Source organism: Gymnogyps californianus, chromosome 21 (assembly GCF_018139145.2).
Source record: "Gymnogyps californianus isolate 813 chromosome 21, ASM1813914v2, whole genome shotgun sequence".
In the NCBI taxonomy this organism is placed as follows: domain Eukaryota; kingdom Metazoa; phylum Chordata; class Aves; order Accipitriformes; family Cathartidae; genus Gymnogyps; species Gymnogyps californianus.
The window spans coordinates 8,034,415-8,060,677 of NC_059491.1; the positions used below are offsets into that span (position 1 = coordinate 8,034,415).

At 63.1% G+C, this 26,263-nt stretch overlaps 1 protein-coding gene across 1 annotated transcript; it reads right to left on the reverse strand.

The window, feature by feature from the left end:
- Positions 1-981: 981 nt before the first annotated feature.
- CROCC (ciliary rootlet coiled-coil, rootletin) lies at positions 982-25,739 on the reverse strand. The gene is given in 35 exon segments (XM_050909289.1): positions 982-1,686; positions 1,804-1,968; positions 4,224-4,355; positions 5,426-5,584; positions 6,335-6,484; positions 6,575-6,769; positions 6,867-7,070; positions 7,154-7,320; positions 8,049-8,169; positions 8,267-8,394; positions 9,252-9,588; positions 10,480-10,647; positions 10,722-10,881; positions 12,443-12,681; positions 12,779-12,910; positions 13,632-13,766; positions 13,847-13,948; positions 14,089-14,240; positions 15,798-15,925; positions 16,010-16,157; positions 16,160-16,202; positions 16,846-17,214; positions 18,388-18,532; positions 19,117-19,278; positions 20,143-20,321; positions 20,429-20,575; positions 22,000-22,095; positions 22,797-22,893; positions 22,975-23,181; positions 23,282-23,388; positions 24,002-24,167; positions 24,240-24,307; positions 24,416-24,499; positions 24,578-24,763; positions 25,605-25,739. Coding segments are annotated over 35 exon segments (5,364 nt in total). The 3' UTR covers positions 982-1,635.
- Positions 25,740-26,263: the final 524 nt, after the last annotated feature.

The following is a 26,263-nucleotide window of genomic DNA, read 5'->3' on the forward strand; positions in this document are numbered from 1 at the left end:
CTTCTATAGCATGCAGTTCTCTGATGTAGCATGTAGCTTATATAGGGTGTAGTTCTCATATAGTGTGCAGCTCTCTTATACTGTGCAGCTCTCATACAGCGTGTACAGCATCCAGCTCTTTTATATAGCATGCAGCTCACTTATATACTGTGCAGTGCTCTTATGCAGCACGTACAGCTCTCATATAGCTCTAATAGCATGTAGTTCTCTTATAGCATGCAATTCTCTTGTATAGCGTGCAACCCATATAGTGTGCAGCTCTCAGTATCTAGTTCTCTTATATAGTGTGTAGTTCTCTTTTTTTATATAATGCGCAGCTCTCTTTATATTGTGCATGCGCGTATATGTGTGCAGCTCTATACTGTGTACACTCATCTGTTGTGCAGCTCTATATGGTGTATACCTTTACATAGGGTGCAGCTCTTTTATAGCGTGTAGTTCTCTTACAGCAGGCAGCTCTCTATAGTGTGTAGCTCTTATATAGGCTGCGGTTCTCATATCACACGCAGCTCTATAGCGTGTCTCTCTCTCCTACAGCGTGTAGCTGGCAGTGTGCAGTGCTTATATTTTCCAGTTCTCTTATAGAAAATAGTCCAGGGGTGTTTGGCGTTTTCTCCGCTGTCCTTCCCCATCCCAATCCCAATCCCATCCCAATCCCATCCCCGCACCGCTCATGGCCTCGGGGGGACAAGGGATTCGTCCTTCCCTTGGGGCTCAGACCCCCCAAAAGGCTGAAAACAAGGAGAGGGAGGGCAGCGGCACCCCAAAACGATGATGCTTAACGGCTCCGCTGCATCCCCGCAGTGGTAACGGTCATCATAATAATAATAATAATAATTTATTATTTCTTAGTATTTATTCTTTGTTATTTATTATTAATTATTATTATTATTATTAAGGGACCTGAATCAATCCTAGTGTCCCAATGGACACCCATTTGGGCATCCCCAAAATGCCACCCCCCCAAAAAAAAACCCCCCCAAACCGCTCACAGGCTGCCAGTTCGGGTTTATCCACGTTTAATAACGCCGGGAGCGCCGGGGGTCAGGGCCGCGCTCGAAGCCACCGCCTCGATGCAGGTGGTTTTTCGGCTTGGCTCAGCTCCCCGACCTCGGGCTGCCCTGTAGCACCAGTAAAAACCTCAAGCTCCAAAAATAGCGATATAAAAATCCCGCCATTTGTTTAAAAAAAAAAAAAAACCAAACAAACAAAAACAACAATTTTTTTGTCGTTTTTTGTTAGAAAAAGGGGAAAAATTAGGATCCGGTGAGCGTCGGGGCTGGCGAGGGCTGGAGGAGCATCATGTGTAGGGGGCGAAATAAATCAAGGGGCTTGGCCGGGGCCGAGACAGGGCTCTTGTGGGAGTAAAAAAAAAAAAAAAAAGAGTAATTTCCAAACTTTTTGTTAAAAATCGCAATAGAAAAATGGGAAAAAACACCCGTCGGGCCCCAACCTGTATCAAAAATACACGAGTGTCGGCGTCTTGTTGGTAAAGTGCGGCTTTTTGCTTGAGAAAAGGGAATGATGTGACAAAAATGGATGCGTTTTTTGAGCGCAGGGACGGGGACAGCTTCCCCCCTCACCCGTGAGATGAGTTGTGCCGGTCTCAGCGGGCGGGGGAGTTGCGGAGCGTCCCTAGATGCTGGTGGGCTGACGGTGGAGCTCCTGCCCCTTCAGCAGCGCGATCTGCAAAGGAGGGGGGGGGGGAGATGAGATGGGGGGGAGCGAGGAGGGGACACGTGTGTCCCCCCCACTCTGGGGTGTCTGTGTCACCCCCCCCCCGGGGTGTCCCCCTCCTCTCACCTGCTCCTCCAGGCCGCGGACGCGGTGACGGTGGACGCGCTCGCGAGCCTCCAGCGCCCGCTGGGCTTGGAGCTGGGCGATGCGCAGGCGGTCCAGTTCCCGCTGCAGCTCCGGCGCCGGCCCGGGGCTCGGCGGAGATGGGTGCTCCAGTACCGACACCTGCGCCTGGGTAGGCAGGGGTGGCCGTCACCCCAAAACCGGGTACCGGTGGTCCCCGGGCTGGGAGGAGTTCCAAAAAGAGACCAGCGCCAGTATCCCTACAAACTGGGATGAGCCCAGCACCATCCCCGTGGAAGCACCAGCATCTCCTCAAGCTAGGATGAGCCCCCAAAAGAGCCCAGCACCCTCCCAGTGCAAGCGCCAGCATCTTCCCAAGCTGGGATGAGCCCCAAAAGGAGTGCAGCCCCATCCCAGTGCAAGCACCAGCGTCCCTCCAAGCTGGGAAGCGCCCCAAAAACGAGACCAGTGCCATCCCAGTGCAAGCACCAGCGTCCCTCCAAGGTGGGAAGCGCCCCAAAAATGAGACCAGTTGGGAAGCACCCCAAAAACGAGACCAGTGCCATCCCAGTGCAAGCGCCAGCATCTTCCCAAGGTGGGAAGCGCCCCAAAAATGAGACCAGTGCCATCCCAGTGCAAGCACCAGCGTCCCTCCAAGCTGGGAAGCGCCCCAAAAACGAGACCAGTGCCATCCCAGTGCAAGAACCAGCGTCCCTCCAAGGTGGGAAGCGCCCCAAAAATGAGACCAGTGCCATCCCAGTGCAAGCACCAGCGTCCCTCCAAGCTGGGAAGCGCCCCAAAAATGAGACCAGTGCCATCCCAGTGCAAGCACCAGCGTTCCTCCAAGCTGGGAAGCACCCCAAAAACGAGACCAGTGCCATCCCAGTGCAAGCACCAGCGTTCCTCCAAGCTGGGAAGCACCCCAAAAACGAGACCAGTGCCATCCCAGTGCAAGCACCAGCGTTCCTCCAAGCTGGGAAGCACCCCAAAAACGAGACCAGTGCCATCCCAGTGCAAGCACCAGCGTCCCTCCAAGGTGGGAAGCGCCCCAAAAATGAGACCAGTGCCATCCCAGTGCAAGCACCAGCGTCCCTCCAAGCTGGGAAGCACCCCAAAAATGAGACCAGTGCCATCCCAGTGCAAGCGCCAGCGTCCCTCCAAGCTGGGAAGCGCCCCAAAAATGAGACCAGTGCCATCCCAGTGCAAGCACCAGCGTTCCTCCAAGCTGGGAAGCGCCCCAAAAACGAGACCAGTGCCATCCCAGTGCAAGCACCAGCGTCCCTCCAAGCTGGGAAGCGCCCCAAAAACGAGACCAGTGCCATCCCAGTGCAAGCACCAGCGTCCCTCCAAGCTGGGAAGCACCCCAAAAACGAGACCAGTGCCATCCCAGTGCAAGCACCAGCGTCCCTCCAAGGTGGGAAGCGCCCCAAAAATGAGACCAGTGCCATCCCAGTGCAAGCACCAGCGTCCCTCCAAGCTGGGAAGCACCCCAAAAATGAGACCAGTGCCATCCCAGTGCAAGCGCCAGCGTCCCTCCAAGGTGGGAAGCGCCCCAAAAATGAGACCAGTGCCATCCCAGTGCAAGCACCAGCGTTCCTCCAAGCTGGGAAGCACCCCAAAAAGAGACCAGTGCCATCCCAGTGCAAGCACCAGCGTCCCTCCAAGCTGGGAAGCGCCCCAAAAATGAGACCAGTGCCATCCCAGTGCAAGCACCAGCGTTCCTCCAAGCTGGGAAGCACCCCAAAAAGAGACCAGTGCCATCCCAATGCAAGCGCCAGCATTTTCCCAAGCTGGGAAGCGCCCCAAAAATGAGACCAGTGCCATCCCAGTGCAAGCACCAGCGTCCCTCCAAGGTGGGAAGCACCCCAAAAATGAGACCAGTGCCATCCCAGTGCAAGCACCAGCGTCCCTCCAAGCTGGGAAGCACCCCAAAAACGAGACCAGTGCCATCCCAGTGCAAGCACCAGCGTCCCTCCAAGGTGGGAAGCGCCCCAAAAATGAGACCAGTGCCATCCCAGTGCAAGCACCAGCGTTCCTCCAAGCTGGGAAGCACCCCAAAAATGAGACCAGTGCCATCCCAATGCAAGCGCCAGCATCTTTCCAAGCTGGGAAGCGCCCCAAAAATGAGACCAGTGCCATCCCAGTGCAAGCGCCAGCATCTTCCCAAGCTGGGAAGCGCCCCAAAAGTGAGACCAGTGCCATCCCAGTACAAGCACCAGCATCCTTCCAAGCTGGAATGAGCCCCAGACAGAGCCCAGCACCATCCCAGTCCAAGCACCAGCACCTCCCCAAGCCGGGATGAGCCCCAGAAGGAGCCCAGCACCATCCTGCTGCAAGCAGAGGGTGCATGGAGCAGGCGGGCAGCACCCAGGGGTGCCGCCTGCCTGCACCCATCCCACCTGGGCGAGCAAAGGGCCACCCACCTGCAGCAGCTGGATGCGGTGCTGCGCCTCCGCCAGCTCCCGCTCGGCCGTGCCCAGCGAGCGATCCAGCCGGCCCTTCTCCGCCGAGAGCCGCAGCCAGTCCTCCTGCGCCTGCAGCTTCTCCCGCTCCACCTGCCCCCCCGCCGCGCCGGGGGGGAGAGAGGGACACAGAAACGGGGGTGCCGGGGGGTGCTTCGCACCCCCGCCCACCCCCCTGCCCTGCACACCTCGTGCCAGCAGATAAAATATATACGTGTAACATATGAAATATAGCAGATAATGTATATAAAATATAGCAGATAATATATCGCAGATTAAATATAGCAGATTAATTCTATATAAAAGATAGCAGATAACATATATTTTACATATAAAATATAGCAGATTATATATATAAAAATATAAAATATAGCAGCTAATATATATTTTACATATAAAATATAGCAGATAATATATATAAAATATAGCAGATTATATATATAAAAATATAAAATATAGCAGCTAATATATTTTACATCTAAAATATAGCAGCTAATATATATATAAAAATATAAAATATAGCAGATTATATATAAATATAAAATATAGCAGCTAATATATATTTTACATATAAAATATAGTAGCTAATATATATAAAATATAAAATATAGCAGATTATATGTATAAAAATATAAAATATAGCAGCTAATATATTTTACATCTAAAATATAGCAGCTAATATATATTTTACATCTAAAATATAGCAGCTAATATATATAAAATATAAAATATAGCAGATTATATATATAAAAATATAAAATATAGCAGCTAATATATATAAAGTATAAAATACAGCAGCTAATATATATTTTACATCTAAAATATAGCAGCTAATATATAAAAAATTATAAAATATAGCAGATAAAATATATATTACGTATAAATATTTTCTATATGAATATATATAAATATATTTTACATATAAAATATATATTTTTAAAGTGCATATAGACACTCTGCCGAGTAGAGCAGCAGGCCCCATACCCAGAAAGTACATTTTCTGCTTGGCAAATAACACCGCGCTGTAAACAAGCGGGTTGCAGGGCTTCGCGTTGGATTTGTACCCCGTCCTGGCATCACGGATGCGTCTCTTTCTGCCCGGGTGTGATGCTCTGCCCGGGGCCAGCCCCAGGAGCACCCAAGGGTGCCAGCCGCGGTCTCACCTTGTCCAGGGTCTTCTTCAGGGCGCCCTTGTCCTTCTCGAGGCGCAGGGCGACGCGCTCGGCCTCTCGCCTCTCGCCCTGCGTGCGGGCCAGGGCGCGCTGCAAGCTGCCCACCCGCTCCTGCAGCCCCCCACGCTCCTCCTGCCGCTGCCGCAGCGCCTGCGCCCGGCCGGGGTGGGGGGGGTCAGCCACGGGCCCCCCCCTTCCCGGGTGTTGGGGGGGGCTGCAGGGGGGGGCCAAGAGGGTGCTGGGGCTACACGGGGGTCCATAGGGTGGTGCAAGGGTGGGGGGGGTGAAAGATGCTGCATGGGGGGCAATAGGGTGCTGGGGTGATATGGGGGGGTCCATAGGGTGAGGCAAGGTGGGGGGGGCAAAGGATGCTGCACGTGGGGGGGAAAGGTGTGCAGGGTGCTGCATGGGGGCAATAGGGTGCTGCATGGGGAGGTTAAAGGGTGCAAGAGGCTGCATGGGGCAATAGGATGCTGGGGGGGGGGCAAGAGGGTGCAGGGGGCTGTATGGGGGCAATAGGGTGCTATGGGGGGGTGGGAAAGGGTGCAGGGGGCTGCATGGGGAGGCTAAAAGTTGCAAGAGGGTGCATGGGGGCAATAGGATGCCGGCGGGGGGGGCAGAAGGGTGCAGGGGCTGTATGGGGGCAATAGGGTGCTACATGGGGGGTGCAAGAGGGCGCCAGGGGTTGCATGGGGGCAATGGGGTGCTGCATGGCAGGGAAGAGGGTGCAGGGGACTGCGTGGGGGCAATGGGGTGCTGCATGGAGGATGCAAGAGGGTGCAGAGAGCCGCATGCTTCATGGAGGGGGCAAAGGGTGCTGCATGGGGGCAAAGGACAGTGAATTTGGGGAGCCCCACTGCCACCCCCCCGCCAGCGCGGGGTGCACGCACCTCCCCTCACCTCCTGCTGCTGCCGGACCTGCGCCTCCAGCTCCTCCTTGCTCCGCTGCAGGGCCTCCTGCTCCTCCCGCAGCCCCCGCAGCTGCTCCCGCAGCGCTCCCTTCTCCTCCCGTGACTCCGCCAGCGCCCGCCGCGCCACCTCCAGCCCCTCCTGGGATGGGGTGGGGGGGACAGACACCCACGGTGACCCCTAAGCGAAGAGCACCCTGATGTCACCCCACCCTCGGGTGCTCGCTCCTACCTGCAGGGCCCGGCGGTCGAGCTCGCCGGCAGCCAGGGCGCTTTGGAGCTGCAGCAGCCGCTCGTGGACCCCGGTGCCATCGGCCAAGGCCGTCGCGCTCGGCGCGGCGTCCTTCGAGCCGCTCTCCGCCAACGCCGCGCTCAACCGCTCCATCGCCAGCTGCAGAGCGCCGGCGCGCTGCTCGCTCTCCGCTAGCTACACCCCAAAAATGATAGCAAAATGAAATAGAATCATTAAAAAAAAAAAAAAAAATATCCAGGCAGTGGGGATTTAGAGGAATTTGTGCTGTTACCTGTTTCTGGAGGAGCTCGGCGCGGTCTTGCAGCGCCCGCGCCTCCGCTTGCCGCTCGCCCAGGGCCAGCCGTGCCCGCTGCAGCTCGCCCTCCAGCACCCGCTGCTGCAGCTCCAAGCGGGTGCTCCGGTTCTCCGCCGCCTCCAGCCGCCGCTTAGCATCCTCCAGCTCGGCCTCGCCGGCTCGCACCGTGCTCATCCTCTCCTGCAAGTTACCGGATGGCTGGCACGGAGCAGTCGGGGATATAGGGATAGGGGCAGGATCCGGCCCTCCACGGCGATGCCCACCCGAGCGGCTCGGCGTTCACCCTCGGCGGCGTGCAGGCTCCGTTCCAGCGCCGTCACCTTCTCCCGCAGCGCCCGTCGTTCCCGCTCGCCCCGCCGCAGCATCTCCTCCTGCAGCAGCAGCGTGGCCTGGGCGCTGCTCAGCTCCCCGCCGCCGCCGCCGCGATGCCCTGCCGGAGCCATGCAGAGGGGTTACGGGGGATGTACAGGGGGGGTTTACCAGTTTTACTGGGGTTTTGGGGGGACGCAGGGGGGTTTTACCCATTTTATTGGGATTTATGGAGTCTGCGCAGGGGGGTTTACCAGTTTTAGTGGGGTTCACGGGGGATGCGTGGGTCTTTTATCAGTTTTACTGGGGTTTATGGGGCGGGCACAGGGGGTTGACCAGTTTTATTGGGGTTTACAGGGGATCCATAGGGGGGTTTACCAGTTTCACTGGGTTTACAGGAGATCCATGGGGGGTTTTATCAGTTTTACTGGGGTTTATGGGGCGGGCACAGGGGGTTTACCAGTTTTACTGGGATTTACAGGGGATCCATAGGGGGTTTACCCGTTTTACTGGGGTTTACGTGAGATGCACAGAGCGTTTACCAGTTTTACTGGGATTTATGAGGGACGCATGGGGACTTTTACTGGGGTTTACTGGAGATGCGTGGGGGTTTTACTGGGGTTTGCACAGGAGGTTTTACCAATTTTATCAGGATTTTGGGGCCACGCACAGGGGAAATCCCACCGAGCATCCTGCAGCCCCAGGCAACATCGTCACCCCCCCGTGCCTCAGTTTCCCCAAAAGCCCCCACTTGCCAGTGAGATTCCAGCACGGAACAAATCACCCCGAACCCCACAATCTGGGGTGGGGGGGGGGGGATACACCCCCCCAAAAAAAAACCCCCATCACCTTCCTCGCTCTCAGCCACCAGCTTCTGGAGCTGCTGCGCCCGGGCACCGGCATTGTCCCGCTCCTCCTCCACCTCTGCCAGCCGCCGGCCCAGGCTGCCCACTTGCACCCGCAGCTCTTCCTGGGGCGAGAAAACGGGGTGAGAAAGGGGCTTTTTGGGGACGATGAGGAGGGGAGAGGAGGGGAGGGGAAAGGGGGGGGGGGTGTGGGGGGCATACCCGCTCCCGCTGCGCATCCTGCAGCTCACGCAGGAAATCCCGCAGGGCTGCCCGCACCGCCTCGGGCTCAGCGGCCGCATCGGGATCCGGGGATGAGCCGGGGCTCCCCGATCCCTCCGGTTCCCCACCTGTATGGGGACAAAGAGGGTGGCATGGGGACAACGGGGCGCAGCACCCAAGGGAGGTCTGCAAGGCGGAGTGGGATGCACTCGCAGTGGGATGCACCCATGGGATACGGGGGACCCCTGGGGATGTAAGAGATGGAGCAATGGGGTGATGGGGGACCCCCAGGGATGCAGGGGATGGAGCAATGGGGTAGGGGGGACCCCCAGGGATGGAGCAATGGGGTGTGGGGGACCCCCAGAGATGCAGGGGACACAGCAACAGGGTGATGGGGTGCAAGGGATGGAGCACAGGGTGATGGAGATGCAGGGGATGGAGCAATGGGGTGATGGGGGACCCCCAGGGATTGAGCAATGGGGTAGGGGGGACCCCCAGGGATGGAGCAATGGGGTGTGGGGGACCCCCAGGGATGCAGGGGACACAGCAACAGGGTGATGGGGTGCAAAGGATGGAGCACAGGGTGATGGAGATGCAGGGGATGGAGCAATGGGGTGATGGGGGACCCCCAGGGATGGAGCAATGGGGTACGGGGAACCCCAGGGAAGCAGGGGAGGGAGTAATGGGGTATGGGGGACCCCCAAGGACGCAGGGGATGGAGCAGTGGGGTATGGGAGACCCCAGGGACAGAGCAATGGGGTGATGGGGATGCAAGGGCTGGAGGAACAGGGTATGGGGGACCCCCCCACAGGGTTGCAGGGGATGGAGCAACAGGGTGATGGGGATGCAGGAGATGGAGCACTGGGATATGGGGGACCCCCAGCGATGCAGGGGATGGAGCACCGCAGTGGGATGCACTGCAGCGGGATGCATCCCTTTCCCCTAAGCGAGGGACGGGGCACCGGGGGTCCCCAGAGACTCTCACCCTTGCCCGGGGAGCAGGCCCGTGCCCGGCCGATGCCCATGGTACGGCGTAGGGCGGACTGGATGCCTCCCAGGCGGGTTTCGGCAGCCCGGCGCAGCGCCTCGCCGCGGGCCAGCTCGGCTTCCAGCCCCTGCGCCCGACCCTCGGCCGCGCTCAGGCGCAGGCTCAGCTCGGCCGCTTCGCCCCGCGCCGCCTCCACCTTCAGCTGCAGGTTGCGGGCATCGGCCAGCAGCTTCTTCTCGTTGCCGCGAGCCTCCTCCAAGCTGCGGGCCAGGTCCTTCTCCCGCTGCCGAAATTCGCCCTCCACCTCCGACAGCCGCCGCTGCAGGTGCTGGAGCTGGGGAGGGGGCGGAAAAGGGGGTGATGGAGACAGGCGGGGGACAGAGCACGGAGAGATGGGGTGATAGGGACGCAGGGGATGGAGCAATGGGGTGATGGAGATGCAAGGGATGGAGCACAGGGTGATGGAGATGCAAGGGATGGAGTAATGGGGTGATGGGGACCCCCAGGGATGCAGGAGACACAGCAACAGGGTGATGGGGATGGAGGGGATGGAGCAATGGGGTGATGGGGGACCCCAGGGATGCAGGGGATGGAGCAATGGGGTGATGGGGATGCAGGGGATGGAGGAATGGAGTGATGGGGGACCCCAGGGATGCAGGAGACACAGCAACAGGGTGATGGGGATACAAGGGCTGGAGCACAGGGTGATGGGGACCCCCAGGGATGGAGCAATGGGGTGATGGGGGAACCCCAAGGATGCAGGGGATGGAGCAATGGGGCGATGGGGATGCAAGGGCTGGAGCAACAGGGTAACAGACATGCAAAGGACGGAGCAAGAGAGTGATGAGGACCCCCAGGGATGCAGGGGACAGAGCAGTGGGGTGACGGGGACCCCCAGGGACACCAGGCCCAGAGCAAGGGGACAATGGGGGTGCAAGGGATGGAGCGATGGGGGATGCAAAGGACCCCCAGGGACGCAGGGGGGAGAGCAGTGGGGCGATGGGGACATAGGGGACTGAGCGGTGGGGTGACGGGGGCACCCAGGGACGTGACGCAGGATACCAGTTACGGGGCGATGGGGATGCTTGGGGACAACAGGCACCCAGCTACAGGGTGAAGGGATGGGGACAGGGACACCTAGGTACGCAGGGTACCAAACTATGGGGTGATGGGGCCACTCTGGGATGCGGGGCACTGAGAAACGGGGCGCTGGGGACCCCCCCACCTCCTTCCTGGCGGCCTCCGTGCCGGCCTCGCTCTCCACCATCTTCTGCCTGAGGCCGAAGGCTTCGCGGCGGCTCTCCTCCTCCCGCTGCTCCTCCAGGGCCACGCGCGCCTGCAGCTCGCCCACCTCCTTGCTCCTCTTGCTGTTCTCGCTGTCCAGGTCCTTCACCTGCCCAAGGAGGAGACGGGGGCGGCTTGGTGGCACCCCGACTGGGGGGCAGTCCTCGCCATCCTCCTCCTCACCTGCCGGCGCAGCTCCTGCAGCTCGCGGCGGGCGTCGAGGCGGGCGCGCTCCAGCTCCCGCAGGGTTGCCCGCAGCTCCATCACCTCCCGGTCTGCCGCCGCCCGCCCGTCCTCCACCAGCGCCAGCCGCTGCTCCTTCTCCTCGCTGGTGCGCTTCAGGCTGCGGGAAGGGGGAGAAGGGGCTGGCATCACCCCCCCAGGGGCATCGCCTCGGCCCCGAGCATCTCCCCATCCCCGGCATCACCCTGAGCATCACCCTGTCCTGAGCATCCCGCTCCAAGCCATCCCCATCCCAGGCATCACCCCATCCCCGAGCATCCCCCCACCTTGGGCACCCCCTCCCAGGTATCACCCCATCAGGGCAGCATCCCATCCTGAGCATTGCCACCCTAAAAACATCCCCTCTGTCCCCCAGCATTTCCCTCTAAGGCACTGCCCCATCCCAAGCACCTCTCGCCTCGCGCATCCCCCTCCCCATCCCAAGCATCCTGCTCCGGTGCTTTCCCCCATCCCTGAGGATCCTCCCGTCCCCAAATGTCCAAGGCATTGCACCATCCCCTTGTCCTGAGCATCACCCCGATCTGGAGCATCACCGTCCAAGGCATCGCACCACCCCCTGCATCTCCCAACTTGAGCATCCTCTTGTCCCAAGCATCATCCCGACCCCGAGCATCGCCCCATCCCCTGCATCTCCCAGCTTGAGCATCCCTCTGTCCTGAGCATCCCCCTTGTCCCGAGCATCGCCCCGACCCTGAGCATCGCCCTTCAAGGCATCGCATCGCCCTGTCTAAGTCCCAAGTCTGGCATCCCCTCGTCCTGAGCATCACCCTGACCCTGAGCATCGCCCCAATCCCGAGCACCGCCCTCCGAAACATCACATCACTCCCTGCATCTCCCAACTTGAGCATCCCCTTCTCCTGAGCATCGCCCTGACCCCGAGCACTGCCCTGACCCCGAGCATCGCCCCGACCCCGAGCATCGCCCCGACCCCGAGCATCGCCCCGACCCCTGCATCTCCTAACTTGGGCATCACCCTTGTCCCGAGCATCGCCCTGACCCCGAGCATCCAAAATACCGCACCACCCCACGCATCCTCCAACTCCAAGCATCACCCCGAGCCCGAGCATCGCCCTCCAAGGCATCGCACCATGCCCTGCATCTCCCAACTTGAGCATCCCCTTCTCCTGAGCATCACCCCGACCCCAAGCATCACCCCATCCCCTGCACCTCCTAACTTGGGCATCACCCTTGTCCCGAGCGTCGCCCTGACCCCAAGCATCCAAAATACCGCACCACCCCATGCATCCCCCAGCTCCAAGCATCACCCCGAGCCCGAGCATTGCCCTCCAAGGCATCACACCATCCTCTGCATCTCCCAACTTGAGCATCCCCTTCTCCTGAGCATCACCCCGACCCCAAGCATCACCCCATCCCCTGCACCTCCTAACTTGGGCACCACCTTTGTCCCGAGCGTCGCCCCGACCCCGAGCATCACCCTCCAAGGCATCACACCGTCCTCTGCATCTCCCAACTCAAGCATCCCCTTCTCCTGAGCGTCCCCTTGACCCCGAGCATCGCCCTAATCCCAAGCATCACCCCGATCCCTGCATTCCCCAACCTGAGCACCTCCCTTTCCCGAGCATCACCCCAACCCCTGCATCTCCCAACTTGAGCATCCCCTTATCCCGAGCATCCCCCCCGCCCCAACCCCCAGCCATCACCTGATGCGCTCGCCCTCGGCGCGCCGCAGTGCCGCCCGCAGCTCCTCGTTGGAACGCTGCAGGGCCTCCTTCTCCCTCGCCTCGTCTCCCAAAGCCCGGCGTGCCTCCTGCGCCTGCCGCCGCTGTGCTTCCCGACCTTCCCGGCTCTCCCGGGCTTCCCGTTGCGCCTCCAGCAGCTCCCGCCGCCCCGCCGCCCGTGCCTCCGCCACCAGCCGCAGCTGCGCCCGCGCCTCCTCCGCCTGTAGCCGGGGTGGCCGGAATTTGGGGGGGGTGGGACGGACACGACACGTTTTGGGGAGACGGGGACAGGGATGGGAAGGGGTCTGGGGGATTCACCTCCCGCAGGGCACTGTCCCGCTGCTTGGCCGCCGCCGTCGCTTGCTCACGGAGAGTCTTCGCCTCCCGCTCGTGGGCCGCCGCCGTCTCCTCCGCCTGCGCCCGTAGGCTGTGCAGCTCTGCGGCCAGGCTCTGCGAGGCGGGGAGGGGGGGCACGGCACCCTGAGCACCCCCGGCAGGGTGGGGGTCCCGAGGAGATGTGTGTGTGGGGGGGTGAGTGCAATGGGGACGGTGCAGGGATGGCGATGGGTGTGGTACCCGAGCATCCAGCATCCCATCGCCAAGGGGCTTGCAATGGGGAGATGGGGGGGGGGGCTTGCAATCGGGGGGCTGCAAGAAGCGAGGGGTCATTGGGGGGGGCTGCAAGCAGGGTGGGGGTGTAGTGGGGGGCTTTGCCATGGAGGGGGTGAGCCTCAGGCATTGGGGTTTGCAACAGGGGGGATGCCCAGGCATGGGGGGCTTGCAATGGGGGGGCCATGGGGGATACCCAGGCATGGGGGTTTGCAACGGGGGGGGTGCCCAGGCATGGGGGGCTTGCAATGGGGGGGCCATGGGGGACACTTGGGCATATAATAAGAGTGAATGCTTGGGCATGGGGCTTGCAACTGGGGGGGGGGCAGCCCTTGGGCATTAGGGCTTGCAATGGGGGGGACACCCAGGCATGGGGGGACACCCCAGGCATGGGGCTTGCAATGGGGGGGGACATGGGTGACACCCAAGCATGGGGGTTGCAGTGGGAGGGGACGCTTAGGCATTAGGGGTTGCAACAAGGGGGGATGCCCCAGCATGGGACTTTGCAGTGGGGGACACATGAGGCTCTGTGCCATTCTGGGACCCCCCCACACACACCCACCTGCTCCTTCTCTTGGTGGCCGGTGACCTCTCGCCGCTGCTGCTCAAGCTCGGCCGTGGCCTCGGCCAGGCTCTGCTGCAGCCCCCGCAGCGTCTCCGCCAGCGCTGCCCGCTCCTCCTCCTGCAGCGCCAGCGCCTGGAGGGGGACACAGCTCAGCTGGGGGGGGACACACCGGAGCTGGGATTGGGGGGGACACGGACACCAGGGCCACCCACCTGCTGCTTCTCGCTCTCACGCTGCCGCCGCATCGCCGCCAGCTCGGCCGCCAGCTCCTCCTGCTCTCGCGCCAGCCGGCTCCGCTCAGCCTCCAGCTCCTCCTGCTCCCCCCCCAAAAAATCAGCATCACGCCCCCAAAATCAGCATTGTACCAAAAAAAAAACCCAAAAAACCCACCATCATACCCCAAAAATCAGTATTGCACCCCCAAAATCAGCATCTCCCCCCCCCCGGCACCCACCTTCTCGCGCTGGAGGTGGTCGAGCTCGTCCCGGTGCGCATCGCGGGCACTCTGCAGGGCCGCCGTCACCGCCGCCATCTCGGCCGCCTCCACCGCCTGCCGCCGGGCCTGCAGCTCCCGCTCCCGCTCCAGCCGCGAGGCACCCAGCTCCGCTGCAGGGACACCCCCCCCCGTCAGTGGGGACCCCCCCCAGGAGGGCAGCGTGGGTGTGGGTTAAGTGACAGGAGCAGGGACACGGTGGGGGACGCGGTGGTGGAGGAGGGCTTGGTGTGACCCTGTTGCAGGAGAATGGGGATGGAGATGGGGATGGAGACAGGGATGAGGAAGGAGATGGAGATGAAGACATGGATGAGGAGGGAGATGGGGACAGAGACGGGGATGAGGAAGGAGATGCAGACGGGGATGAGGAAGGAGACGGAGACGGGGATGAGGAAGGAGACGGGGACGGAGACGGGGACGAGGAAGGAGACGGGGACGGGGACGAGGAAGGAGACGGAGACGGGGACGGGGACGGGGACGGGGATGAGGAGGGAGACGGGGACGGAGACGGGGATGACGAAGGAGACGGGGACGGAGATGGGGATGACGAAGGAGACGGGGACGGGGATGAGGAAGGAGATGGGGACGGGGATGAGGAAGGAGACGGGGATGAGGAAGGAGATGGGGACGGAGACGGGGATGGAGATGGGGACGGGGACGGGGATGACGAAGGGGACGGGGACGGGGATGACGAAGGGGACGGGGACGGGGATGACGAAGGAGACGGGGACGGGGATGACGAAGGAGACGGGGATGAGGAAGGAGATGGGGACGGAGATGGGGATGAGGAAGGAGATGGGGACGGGGACGGGGATGACGAAGGGGACGGAGACGGGGACGGGGATGACAAAGGGGACGGAGACGGGGATGACGAAGGGGACGGGGATGACCAAGGGGACGGAGACGGGGATGACGAAGGGGACGGGGATGACCAAGGGGACGGAGACGGGGATGACGAAGGGACGGGGATGACCAAGGGGACGGAGACGGGGATGACGAAGGGGACGGGGATGACCAAGGGGACGGGGACGGGGATGACGAAGGGGAAGGAGACGGGGACGAGGAAGGAGACGGGGACGAGGAAGGAGACGGGGACGAGGAAGGAGACGGGGATGGAGACGGGGATGAGGAAGGAGATGGGGATGGAGACGGGGATGAGGAAGGAGATGGGGATGGAGACGGAGACAGGGATGAGGAAGGAGATGGGGATGGAGACGGGGATGAGGAAGGAGATGGGGATGGAGACGGAGACAGGGATGAGGAAGGAGATGGGGACAGAGACGGGGATGAGGAAGGAGATGGGGACGGGGATGAGGAAGGAGATGGGGATGGGGACGGGGATGAGGAAGGAGGTGGAGACAGGGATGCCGAAGGAGATGGGGATGGGGACGGGGATGAGGAAGGAGATGGAGACGGGGATGAGGAAGGAGATGGGGATGGAGACATGGATGAGGAAGGAGATGGGGATGGAGACGGGGATGAGGAAGGAGATGGAGACGGGGATGAGGAAGGAGATGGGGATGAGGAGGGAGATGGGGATGAGGAGGGAGATGGGGATGAGGAGGGAGATGGGGATGGTGATGTGGAAGTATAAAGATGGACGGATGAGGATAAGGATGGATGGCGATGGCCGGGGTGATGGGGACAGACCGGGGGCCGGGACCGCTCACCCTCCAGCGCCTCCTTGGCCTGGAGCAGGGTCCGGCCCTCAGCCTCCAGCTGCTGGTTGCGGGCGTCGAGCTGGGCCAGCCGCTGCTGCAGCTGGAAGATGCTGCTCTCCAACCCCTCCTTCTCCGTCCTGCCGAAACACCGCCGGCCACGCTGCCGAAACCCGCGGTCCGGGGTGGGGAGACACCCTCATAACCCCCCCGCCGACACCTACCTGAGCCCGGCCGCCTCCTGGTCCCGATCCTGACCGTGGCGCTGGGCGGCGGCGAGCTGGACGGCCAGGCTGGCCCCCTCCTTGGCCAGCCCCTCGCGGGCCCGGCTGAGCCGCAGCAGCTCCCCCCGCAGCCGCTCCTGCTCCCCCGCGCCTGCGCCAGCGCCTCGCTCGCCGCGCTCTGCTCCTGCACCGCCTGCCGGGGCATCCCCACTGCCCAGTTACCCCACACAGCCTCCCAGTCACCCCACGCATCCGCCGTGATCCTTCCAGTCAGTCCATGCGTACTCCCAGTTACCCTGTGCACCCTCCCCATCCTTCCCAGTGGCCCCACGCAGCCTCCTAACTCCCCTGTCCACCCTCCCATGCACACCCCCAGTTAACTTGTACATCCAACACATCCCTCCCAGTTACCCCATGCACCCTCCCTTCTCCCAGTTCCCCTGTGCACCCTCCCCATCCCTCCCGGTTGCCCTCTTCACCCTCCCAGTTACCCCGTGCATGCTTCCCACCCCTCCCAGTTGCCCCACGCACCCTTCCCATCCCTCCCAGTTGCCCTGGGCATGCTCCCCACCCTTCCCAGTTACCCCCTGCACACTCCCACTTGCCTTGTGCACCCTCCCCACCCCTCCCAGTTGCCCTGGGCATGCTCCCCACCCTTCCCAGTTACCCCCTGCACCCTCCCACTTGCCTTTTGCACCCTCCCACCCCTCCCAGTTGCCCTGGGCATGCTCCCCACCCTTCCCAGTTACCCCCTACACCCTCCCGCTTGCCTTGTGCATCCTCCCCGCACCTCCCAGTTGCCCCCCCCCGCACCCTCCCAGTTCCCCATCACCCACCTGCCCCAGGTGCTGGCGCAGGCGCAGGTGCTGGCCCCGCAGCACCCGCAGCTCTGCCCGCAGCCCCCGGCAGCCCTCCTCGGCCTCCCTCCGCGCCCGCTCCAGCCCCTGCCGCTCGGCCGCCCCGGCCCGTCGCCCCCGTTCCAGCCGCCCCCGCAGCAGCGTCAGCTCCCGCCCCAGCTCCCGCATCCGGATCCGGCCGTTTTCCCGCTCCTCTTCCAGCCGGGCCAGGGTTCGGTTCAGCTCCGTCTTCTCCCGCGCCAGCCCGGCTGCCAGCTCGCTCGTCTTGGCCAGGGCGTCCCGCAGCCGGGCCTCCTCTGCCTGCGCTGCCCGCTGCGCCGCTGCCAGCTCCCCGCAGCTCCCCTGCGCCTGCCGGGCATCCCGCCTGTAACCAGGTTTGCCCGGACTCCGTGCAATGCCTGCGCCGCTGCAGCGCCCGATGCACGGGGGTTGCACCCAGTGCACGGGGGTTGCACCCGCTGCGTGGGGTGCGCCCGCTGCATGGGGGTTGCACCTGTTGCTTAGGGCTTGCACCCGCTGAATTTGGGGGGGTGGTGCATGGGGTTGCACTCACTGCATGGGCTGTGCCCATTGCTTAGGGCTTGCACCCGCTGCATGGGGGTTGCACCCGCTGAATTTGGGGTTGCACCCGCTGAATTTGGGGGGGGAGGTGTGCATGGGGTTGCACTCACTGCATGGGCTGCGCCTGTTGCTTAGGGCTCGCATCCGCTGCATGGGGTTGCACCTGCTGCTTGGGGGTTGCACCCGCTGAATTTGGGGTTGCACCCGCTGAATTTGGGGGGCTGGTGCATGAGGTTGCACTCACTGCATGGGCTGTGCCCGTTGCTTAGGGCTTGCACCCGCTGCATGCGGTTGCACCCACTGCATGGGGGTTGCACCCGCTGAATTTGGGGTTGCACCCACTGAATTTGGGTGGCTGGTGCATGAGGTTGCACTCACTGCATGGGCTGCGCCCGTTGCTTAGGGCTTGCACCCGCTGCACGGGGTTGCACCCGCCGCATGGGGTTGCACCCGCTGCATGGGGGTTGCGCCCACTGAATTTGGGGCTGCACCTGCTGAATTTGGGGGGTGGTGCATAGGGTTGCACTCACTGCATGGGCTGTGCCCGTTGCTTAGGGCTTGCACCCGCTGCATGGGGCTTGCACCCGCTGAATTTGGGGGGGTGGTGCATGGGGTTGCACTCACTGCATGGGCTGCGCCTGTTGCTTAGGGCTTGCACCCGCCACACGGGGTTGCACCCGCTGCTTGGGAAAGGGGGCACCCGCCACAGAGGGGGCTACGCCTGATGCATGAGGGGGCTGCACCCACTGCTCGGGGTTCACCCAATGCGTAGGGGTGCGCCCGCTCCGTAAGAGGGCTTGCACCCGCTGCTTAAGGGGTGCACCCGCTGCAGGGGGGATTAAGCCCGATGCACGTGGAGCTTAGGGGTTGCACCTACTGCACGGGGGCGAGCCTGCTGCACAGCAGTTGGGGGTGCACCCGCTGCAGGGGGAGGGGAAGGGGGGGATGGGGGGGACCCACCTTGCCCAGCGCCTCGGCCAGCGCCTCCCGCTCGCCCCGTGCCACCTCGGCCTCCAGCGCCGCCCGGCTCAGGGCCTCCCGCGCCTCCAGCAGCTCCCGCTGCGCCCCGGCCCGCTGCGCCTCCAGCTCCTCCACCTGCTGCTGGCTGCCGGCACCCATGGCGGGGGCACCCATGGCGAAGGGGGGGGGGGGGGGGGTTGCTGCAGCACCCGCTTGGGGCAAGGGTGGCAGCACCCGCTATTTTGTGGCACTCGCTTAGGGGCGGGGATTGCAGCACCCACTTGGGGGGCTGGCAGCACCCACTGAAGTTTTGCACCCCACCCGTTGGAGGGGTGGCAGCACCCACCTTGGGGGGGGGAGAGCTTGCAGCACCCACCTTGGGGGGTGGGGCTTCAGGGGAACCACTTGGGGGGGAGGGGTGTAACACCCACTGAGATTTTGCAGCACCCACTTGGTAGAGGGGTACAGCACCCACCTCGGGGGGTAGGGAGCTTGCAGCACCCAATTGGGGGGGGGCCAAGATGGCAGCACCCAGATTTGGGGTGAGGTTGCAGGGACCCACTGCGATTTTGCAGCACCCACTTGCGGAGGGGGATGCTGCTGCACCCACTATCTCGCAGCACCCACTATCTCACAGCACCCACTATCCTGCAGCACCCACTATCCTGCAGCACCCCGGGAGGGGGGTGGGGGGTGGCAGCACCCACCCATCCCTCCCTGCACCCCCACCTGCGCTCCAGCTGCTGGCGGGCGGCCTCGGCGGCGCGGGCGGCCTCGTCCCGGGCGTCCTCCAGCCCCTCGCCCCGGCGCTGGAGCTGCGCCCGCTCCTGCTGCAGGGCGCCCGCCCGCTGCTGCTCCCCCGCCAGCGCCTCCTCCGCCCGCAGCCGCTCCCTGCCGGACGGACAGACGGACGCGGGTGGGCGGACGGACAGACGGAGGGATGCGGGTGGGTGGGCGGACAGACGGGGTGATGCTCACGGGTGGGCGCGCCGGGATGGAGGGATGCGCAGGGACAGACGGACAGAGATAAATGCGTAGGGATGGATGGATGGATGGACGGACAGGGCAGGATGCACAGGGACAGACGGACAGGCAGGCAGGATGCATGGGGATTAACGTGCAGGGATGCACATGTGGACAGACAAACGGACAGGCCAAAATGCCCAAGGATGGACGCACAGAGAGGGAAGGGTGTGCAGGGACGGATGGACAGACAGGCCAAGGGGATGGATGGACAGAGAGACAAGCCAGGATGCGTGGGGACAGAGGGACGTGCAGAAACACACAGGGAGAGATGTGAAGGGATGGAGGGACAGACAAACAGACAGGCCAAGAAGCACAGGGGCAGATACACAGGGACAGACGGATGTACAGGGAAAGCCGCAAAGGGATGGACAGGCAGACAGGCCAGGACACACAGGGGTGGATGCGCAGGGACAGACGGACGTGGAGGGGGGGACATAGGGAAAGAGAAAAAAGGGACGGATGGACAGACAGACTGGCCAGGATGCCAGAGGGATGGATGTGCAGGGACACACAGGGACAGACAGACAGAAGGACACACAAGGATGCAGAGGGATAGACGGATGGACACACAAGGATACAGAGGGACAGACAGATGGACACAAGGATGCAGAGGGACAGACAGATGGACACAAGGATGCAGAGGGACAGATGGACGGACACAAGGATGTAAATGCAGACAGCCACGCAGGGACGGAGGGAGCCCAGGACAGACGGACAGAGAGAGGGTACCTGCGCAGGACCTCGGCCTCGGCGCGCAGGCGGGCCACCTCGCAGAGGGCCTCATCCTGCGCCCGCCGGCAGCCCCCGGCCTCGGCGCTGAGCTGCTCCAGCCGCCGCTCCAGGGTCCCCAGCCGCCTCTCGCTGTCCCCCAGCTCCCGCCGCAGGCTCCCGGCCACCTCCCGGCTGGCCTCCGCCTGGCCCTGGGCATCCTTGGGAGGCGGGAAAAGGGGGTGTCAGCCTTCATCCTCATCCTCCTCCTCATCATCCTCCTACCACTCCCCCCCCCGGCGCTCACCTGCAGCTGGAGGTGGCGGCGGCGCAGGGCGGCGTGCACGGCGGCGGCGGCGGCGCTGGGTGAGAGGCTGCGGCAAGGGGAGCCGGGGGGACGCGGGGGGGACTCCGGGGGTGGTGGTGGCTGCTCGGGGTCGTCCGCCAGCACCGCCTGTGAGGGGAAGGGTCACTGTGTCACTGAGGGGAAACTGAGGCAGGAAAGGGGGGGAAACTGAGGCGGGAAGGGGGGAAACTGAGGCGGGGAAGGGGGAAAACTGAGGCGGGGAAGGGGGGAAAACTGAGGCGGGAAGGGGGGGGGAACTGAGGCGGGAAAGGGGGGGGAAACTGAGGCGGGAAGGGGGGGAAACTGAGGCGGGAAAGGGGGGGAAACTGAGGCGGGAAAGGGGGGGAAACTGAGGCGGGAAAGGGGGGAAACTGAGGCGGGAATGTGGGGGGGAAACTGAGGCGGGGAAGGGGGGAAACTGAGGCGGGGAAGGGGGGGGAACTGAGGAGGGGGGGGAATGAGGTGGGGGGGGGGAAACTGAGGGGGGGGGGGGAAAGGGGGAGGGGGAAACTGAGGCGGGGGGAAGAGGGGGGGGGGGAAACTGAGGCGGGAAGGGGGGAAACTGAGGCGGGAAAGGGGGGGAAACTGAGGCGGGAAAGGGGGGGGAAACTGAGGCGGGAAAGGGGGGGAAACTGAGGCGGGAAAGGGGGGAGGGGGGAAACTGAGGCGGGAAGGGGGGGAAACTGAGGCGGGAAAGGGGGGGAAACTGAGGCGGAAAGGGGGGGGAAACTGAGGCGGGAAAGGGGGGGAAACTGAGGCGGGAAAGGGGGGGAAACTGAGGCGGGAAAGGGGGGGAAACTGAGGCGGGAAAGGGGGGAACTGAGGGAAAGGGAAACTGAGGCGGGAAAGGGGGGGAAACTGAGGCGGGAAAGGGGGGGAAACTGAGGCGGGAAAGGGGGGGAAAACTGAGGCGGGAAGGGGGGGAACTGAGGCGGGAAAGGGGGGAAACTGAGGCGGGAAAGGGGGGGAAACTGAGGCGGGAAAGGGGGGGAAACTGAGGCGGGAAAGGGGGGGAAACTGAGGCGGGAAAGGGGGGAAACTGAGGCGGGAAAGGGGGGGAAACTGAGGCGGGAAAGGGGGGGGAAAACTGAGGCAGAAAGGGGGGGGAAACTGAGGCGGGGAAGGGGGGGAAACTGAGGCGGGAAGCAGGGGGAAACTGAGGCGGGAAGGGGAGGGGAAACTGAGGTGGGAAGCGGGAGGGAAACTGAGGTGGGAAGCCGGGGGAAACTGAGGCGGGGAAGGGGGGGAAACTGAGGCGGGAAGCGGGGGAAACTGAGGCGGGAAGTGGGGGGAAACTGAGGCGGGGGAAGTGAGGCGGGAAGCGGGGGGGGAAGTGAGGTGGGAAGGGGGGGAAACTGAGGCGGGAAGGGGGGGAAACTGAGGCGGGAAGGGGGGGAACCTGAGGCGGGAGAACCTGAGGCGGGAAAGGGGGGGAAACTGAGGCGGGAAAGGGGGGGGAAACTGAGGCGGGGGGGAAACTGAGGCGGGGGGGACCCTCCCGGCTGCAAGGAGGAACAGGGAGTCCCCAGCACCTGGGTGACATCTTGCAGCGTCTGACGCAGCAGCTCCACCTCCGAGCGCAAAGCCTCCACCTCCGCCGGCGACGGCTCCTGGGCGCGCGAGGCCTCCTGCAAAGCCCATCGGCACGGCATCGGGCACGGCCGGGGCGCGCGGGGCATCGCACCCCAGCAGGCATCGTGCCCAGGCACGCATCATGCATCATGCCCTGGCACGCATCACACCCCAGCGTGCATCATGCAACGCACCCCAGTGTGCATCGCACCCCGGTGTGCACCGTGCATCACGCTCCGGTATGCAGTTTGGCACGCGTCATGCCCTGGCGTGCATCATATCCTGGTGTGCACTGCGCTGCAGCACGCATCATCTGTCACACCCTGGTGTGCAGCCCAGCCCAGCATGCTTTGTGCATTGCATCCAAGCATCCACTGCACTCTGGCGTGCATCATGCCTCACACCCCAGCGTGCAGCGTGCATCACACCCCGGCGTGCATCACGCGTTGTGCTCCTGCATGCATCGCACCTTGGTGTGCATCACACCCTGGCGTGCATCACGTGCTGCACCCCGGTGTGCGCTGTGGCTTGGCCGTGCATCCTGCCCTGGCATGCACTGTGCACTGCAGCTTAGCATGCATCGTGCCCCGGTGCGCATCGTGCGCTGCAGCTTGGCACGCGCCCTGCCCCGGTGTGCATCGTGCATCACGCCCCAGCGTGCCCCATGGCTTAGCAGGCACCCTGCCCCAGCGTGCATCCTTGCACCCCCCGACTCGGCACGCATCCCACCCCGAAACTCATCACACCCTGCGCTCACCAGGTTTTGCAGCTGCAGGGTCAGCGCCTCCACCGCCCGCTCCTTCTCCCCATCCTCAGCCCGCAGGCGCTCCAGGGCCGCCGCCAGCTCCCCCAGCCTACGGCGAGACACCGGGCAGCAGCGGGACCCCCGTGACACCCACCACCACCACCACCACCACCCAAAACCGCCCCCGTACTTGGCTCCGAGGGCGGCTTTCTCCAGCTCGGCGTCCCTCGCCCGCGCCGCCAGCTGCTCCTCCAGCCGCGCCAGCCGCATCGCCTCCTTCTCCCGCGCGGCGCCGGCCTGGCTCTCGGCCAGCCGCAGGTTGGCAGCCAGGTGAAGGCAGGCGGCGTGGGCAGCCCTGCCCGCCCGCGACGCCTCGTGGCTCAGCTCCGACAGATCCCTACGTTGGGAGACGCGAGGTTGGACCCGGCCATCCCTGGGGACCCGGTGATCCTGGGGGATCTCCGGAAAACCTCCCCGGGATCCCCCCCACCCCTGACCTCTCGGTGACGGCTTTCATCTCCCCGAAGTGACGCCTGAAGGCCACCACCTGCCTCCAGAGGGTCAGGAGCCGGCTGTGCTCGTTGCTGAAGTAGGTGTTGAAGGACTGCCCGCGGGACGGAGCGGCGTCGGTCCCGGACGGGTGCCCGCCGGGTGCTGGGGTCCCTCCCTGTATGGCCGCCTCTGCCTTGCAGCCCCCCCATCGCTCTCCCTTTGGTCCCCAAATCTCCATGCAACACCCCTTCCACGTCCACACCCGTCACCCCCACAGTCCCTCGTGGCCAGCAGCCCCCCCACACCCCAATTCCCTTCCGCCCTGCACGGAGAGGAATGGCGGACGCATGCCCCTGCCTCCCAACACGTGCTGCATCCCCTGCACCCCCAAATTCTTCTCTATGCAACACCCCCCATGGCCCTGCATCCCTCCCGGTGGTCCTGCATCCCTCCCTGCCGGCCCCACATCCCTTTCCATGCTGCATCCCCGCATCCCCCTGCCTCGCATCCCCTTCCCATCGCATGCCACATCCCCTGCACCCCCAAATTCTTCTCCATGCAACATCTCCCATGGCCCCACATCCTTCCCAGCGGTCCCACACCCCTCCCCAGTGGTCCCGCATCCCTCTGCCTCGCATCCCTCTCCCCGCCACCCTTTGTCCTGCTCCCTGCCGCATCCCCAGGCCCCCCCGCCACGTCCTCGGGGGTCCGTCCCCCCCCCAAACCTCCTCTTCGCGCCTCCACTCCGCCTCCCGCTGCTCCAGCTCATCCCGCGCCCGCGCCCAGTCGGCCGTCAGCTTGCGGATGTCCTCGCTCAGCGCCGCGTTGGCCACGTTGGCTTGTTCCAGCTGCTCCCGCAGCATCGAGTTCACCTGCACCAGGCTGCTGCTCCTGGGATGCGGGGGGGGGTCACATCAACCGGGGAGGGGGGGTCCCGCAGCTCCCTGGGGACCCCCCGCTTACCTCTGCTGCTCCTCTTCCAGCCGGATCAGGGCGTTCTCCAGCTCGTTGCTGCTCTCCTCCTCCGGCTGCTCGCTGCTCGCATCCAGCTGGCTCTGCGGGGACATCAGCCTGCTCGCCGTCACCCCGATTTGGGGGGGGGGTTCAGGGCAGAGAACCCCTCCAAAACCATCCCTCACCGTCAGCCTCTCCTGCTCCAGCTCCGTCGCCTTCTCCAGCAGCTGCTGCTCCACTTCGCCGCATTTCTTCTTATACTGCAACACCTGGGCAGAGGGGACGGGGTTGGTGACACTGAGGGGGGGGTCCCCAAAATGTTCCCGTGTCCCCCGGGAAGGATTTACCTTGGCTTGGAGCTTCTGCACCAGCTGGGCTTGCCGCTGCTGGCCCTCCTGGTACGCCTGCAGCTTGCGCTTGTAGGCGGCTTGTTCTTCCTCCAGCAGCCGCCGCAGCTCGATGTTGTGCTGCGCCAGGCTCCGGTTCTCGGCCGCTTCCCGCTCGCCCGTCTCCAGCCGCAGGGTTTGCTCCAGCTGGGAATTGGGGCGGAGGAGGGAAGGAGGGATGCGGGAGATCCTGGGACACCCCGGGATGCTAACCCCCCCGCCCCAGCACCCACCGAGCATCCTCCGACTTCACTCGCAGCCCCCCATCCCGGACAAAGCCATCGCTTCGGGGTGGTCCTACAGCAAACCCCCCTACAGCCAAAGCTAAGACACCCCCGCCCCCCAAATTCTGCATCTCCTCCCCCCCTCTTTGCATGCACAGGGTGGGGGTGAATAGGACAATTTGGGGGTGCTTTTAAAAATAACCCAACTTTGAATCTGGGGGTTCAGCAAAGCCCCATCCTGGCTTGCATAGGATTAACCGATGGGTAAAGAACCCTCGGGCACAGCGGTGGGGATTTCCCCTTGGGGTATTTTCCTGATATTTGCTTTTTTTTTGGTAAATAACCAGCCACAAATAGAGGGGCTGCCCCCCAAAATCCCGGCAGCCCCTCAATTTGGGTCTCCCCAGGAGCCACGTTCAGCATCTGGCCACTGCCCAAAGCCCTTTTCTTCCCCCGTTGCCACGGTAAAGGGATGCAAAGGCGAGGGATGCCAATGGGGGGGGGGGTCCCCGCTTCCTGAAAAGCAGCGGGATAAATAAAACAGGGATGAGGATGCTTTGTGCATCCCGCGGGACAAGCCCCGACAAGCCAGGATGGGTCCGGACAAGCCGGGTGCACGGCCCTGAAATTCCTATTGCCGGTACGTTGCAAGATGCCGCAGCATCTCCCGCTCCGAGCGCGGGAACGCAAAGGTTACGGCTCGCATCGCCTTGATTTTGGGGTGAAAAGGGGCGGGTTTTGGGCTAACCCAGTTGGTGACTTACCCGCTCGCTGATGGCGTTGTACTTGATGGCCAACTCATCGCGCTCGGCCCGGCTCTGAGCCAGCAAGTCCTCGACGCGCGACAGTTCCTGCTGCAGGATGCGGTTCTCCTCCTGGAGGGACAGCAGCGAGGACATGGTCCCTGCGACGGCCGCTGCGGGATGGGGACGGGGCTCAGGCCGGCTCCGGAAAGCAGCGGGATGGGGATCCGGCCCCGGGATGGAGCCAAAATGCCCTTTTGCTAGCAAAAGCTGCTTTGTTCCTTCAGCGGGGAAGGGGGCTGGGCTGCGCCTTCCCCACGCGCTCGGCCGAGGCCACGAAAAGCAATTTCCATTGCTTTTCAATTTCCACCCCCCCAGTTGCAAACGCCGCGCTCCCTGCAACTCAGACGTGCCGAGGGACGCCGCCCGCGGCGGCAAAACCGCTGCAGATTTGAAGGTGCAATCGCGAGACCGCTGGAAATCTACAGCTGCGATCACAAAAGCGCTGCGGATTTGTAGCTGCGGTCGCAAGAGCGCCGCAGATTTGTGCTTGCGATCGCAAAACCGCCGCAAGTTTGCAGTGGCCGTCGCAAGACGGCTGCAAATTTGGGTTTGCCATCGCCACGCCGCTGCAGATTTGCGTTTGCAACTGCAACAACACACAGGTCGGCAGTTGCGAT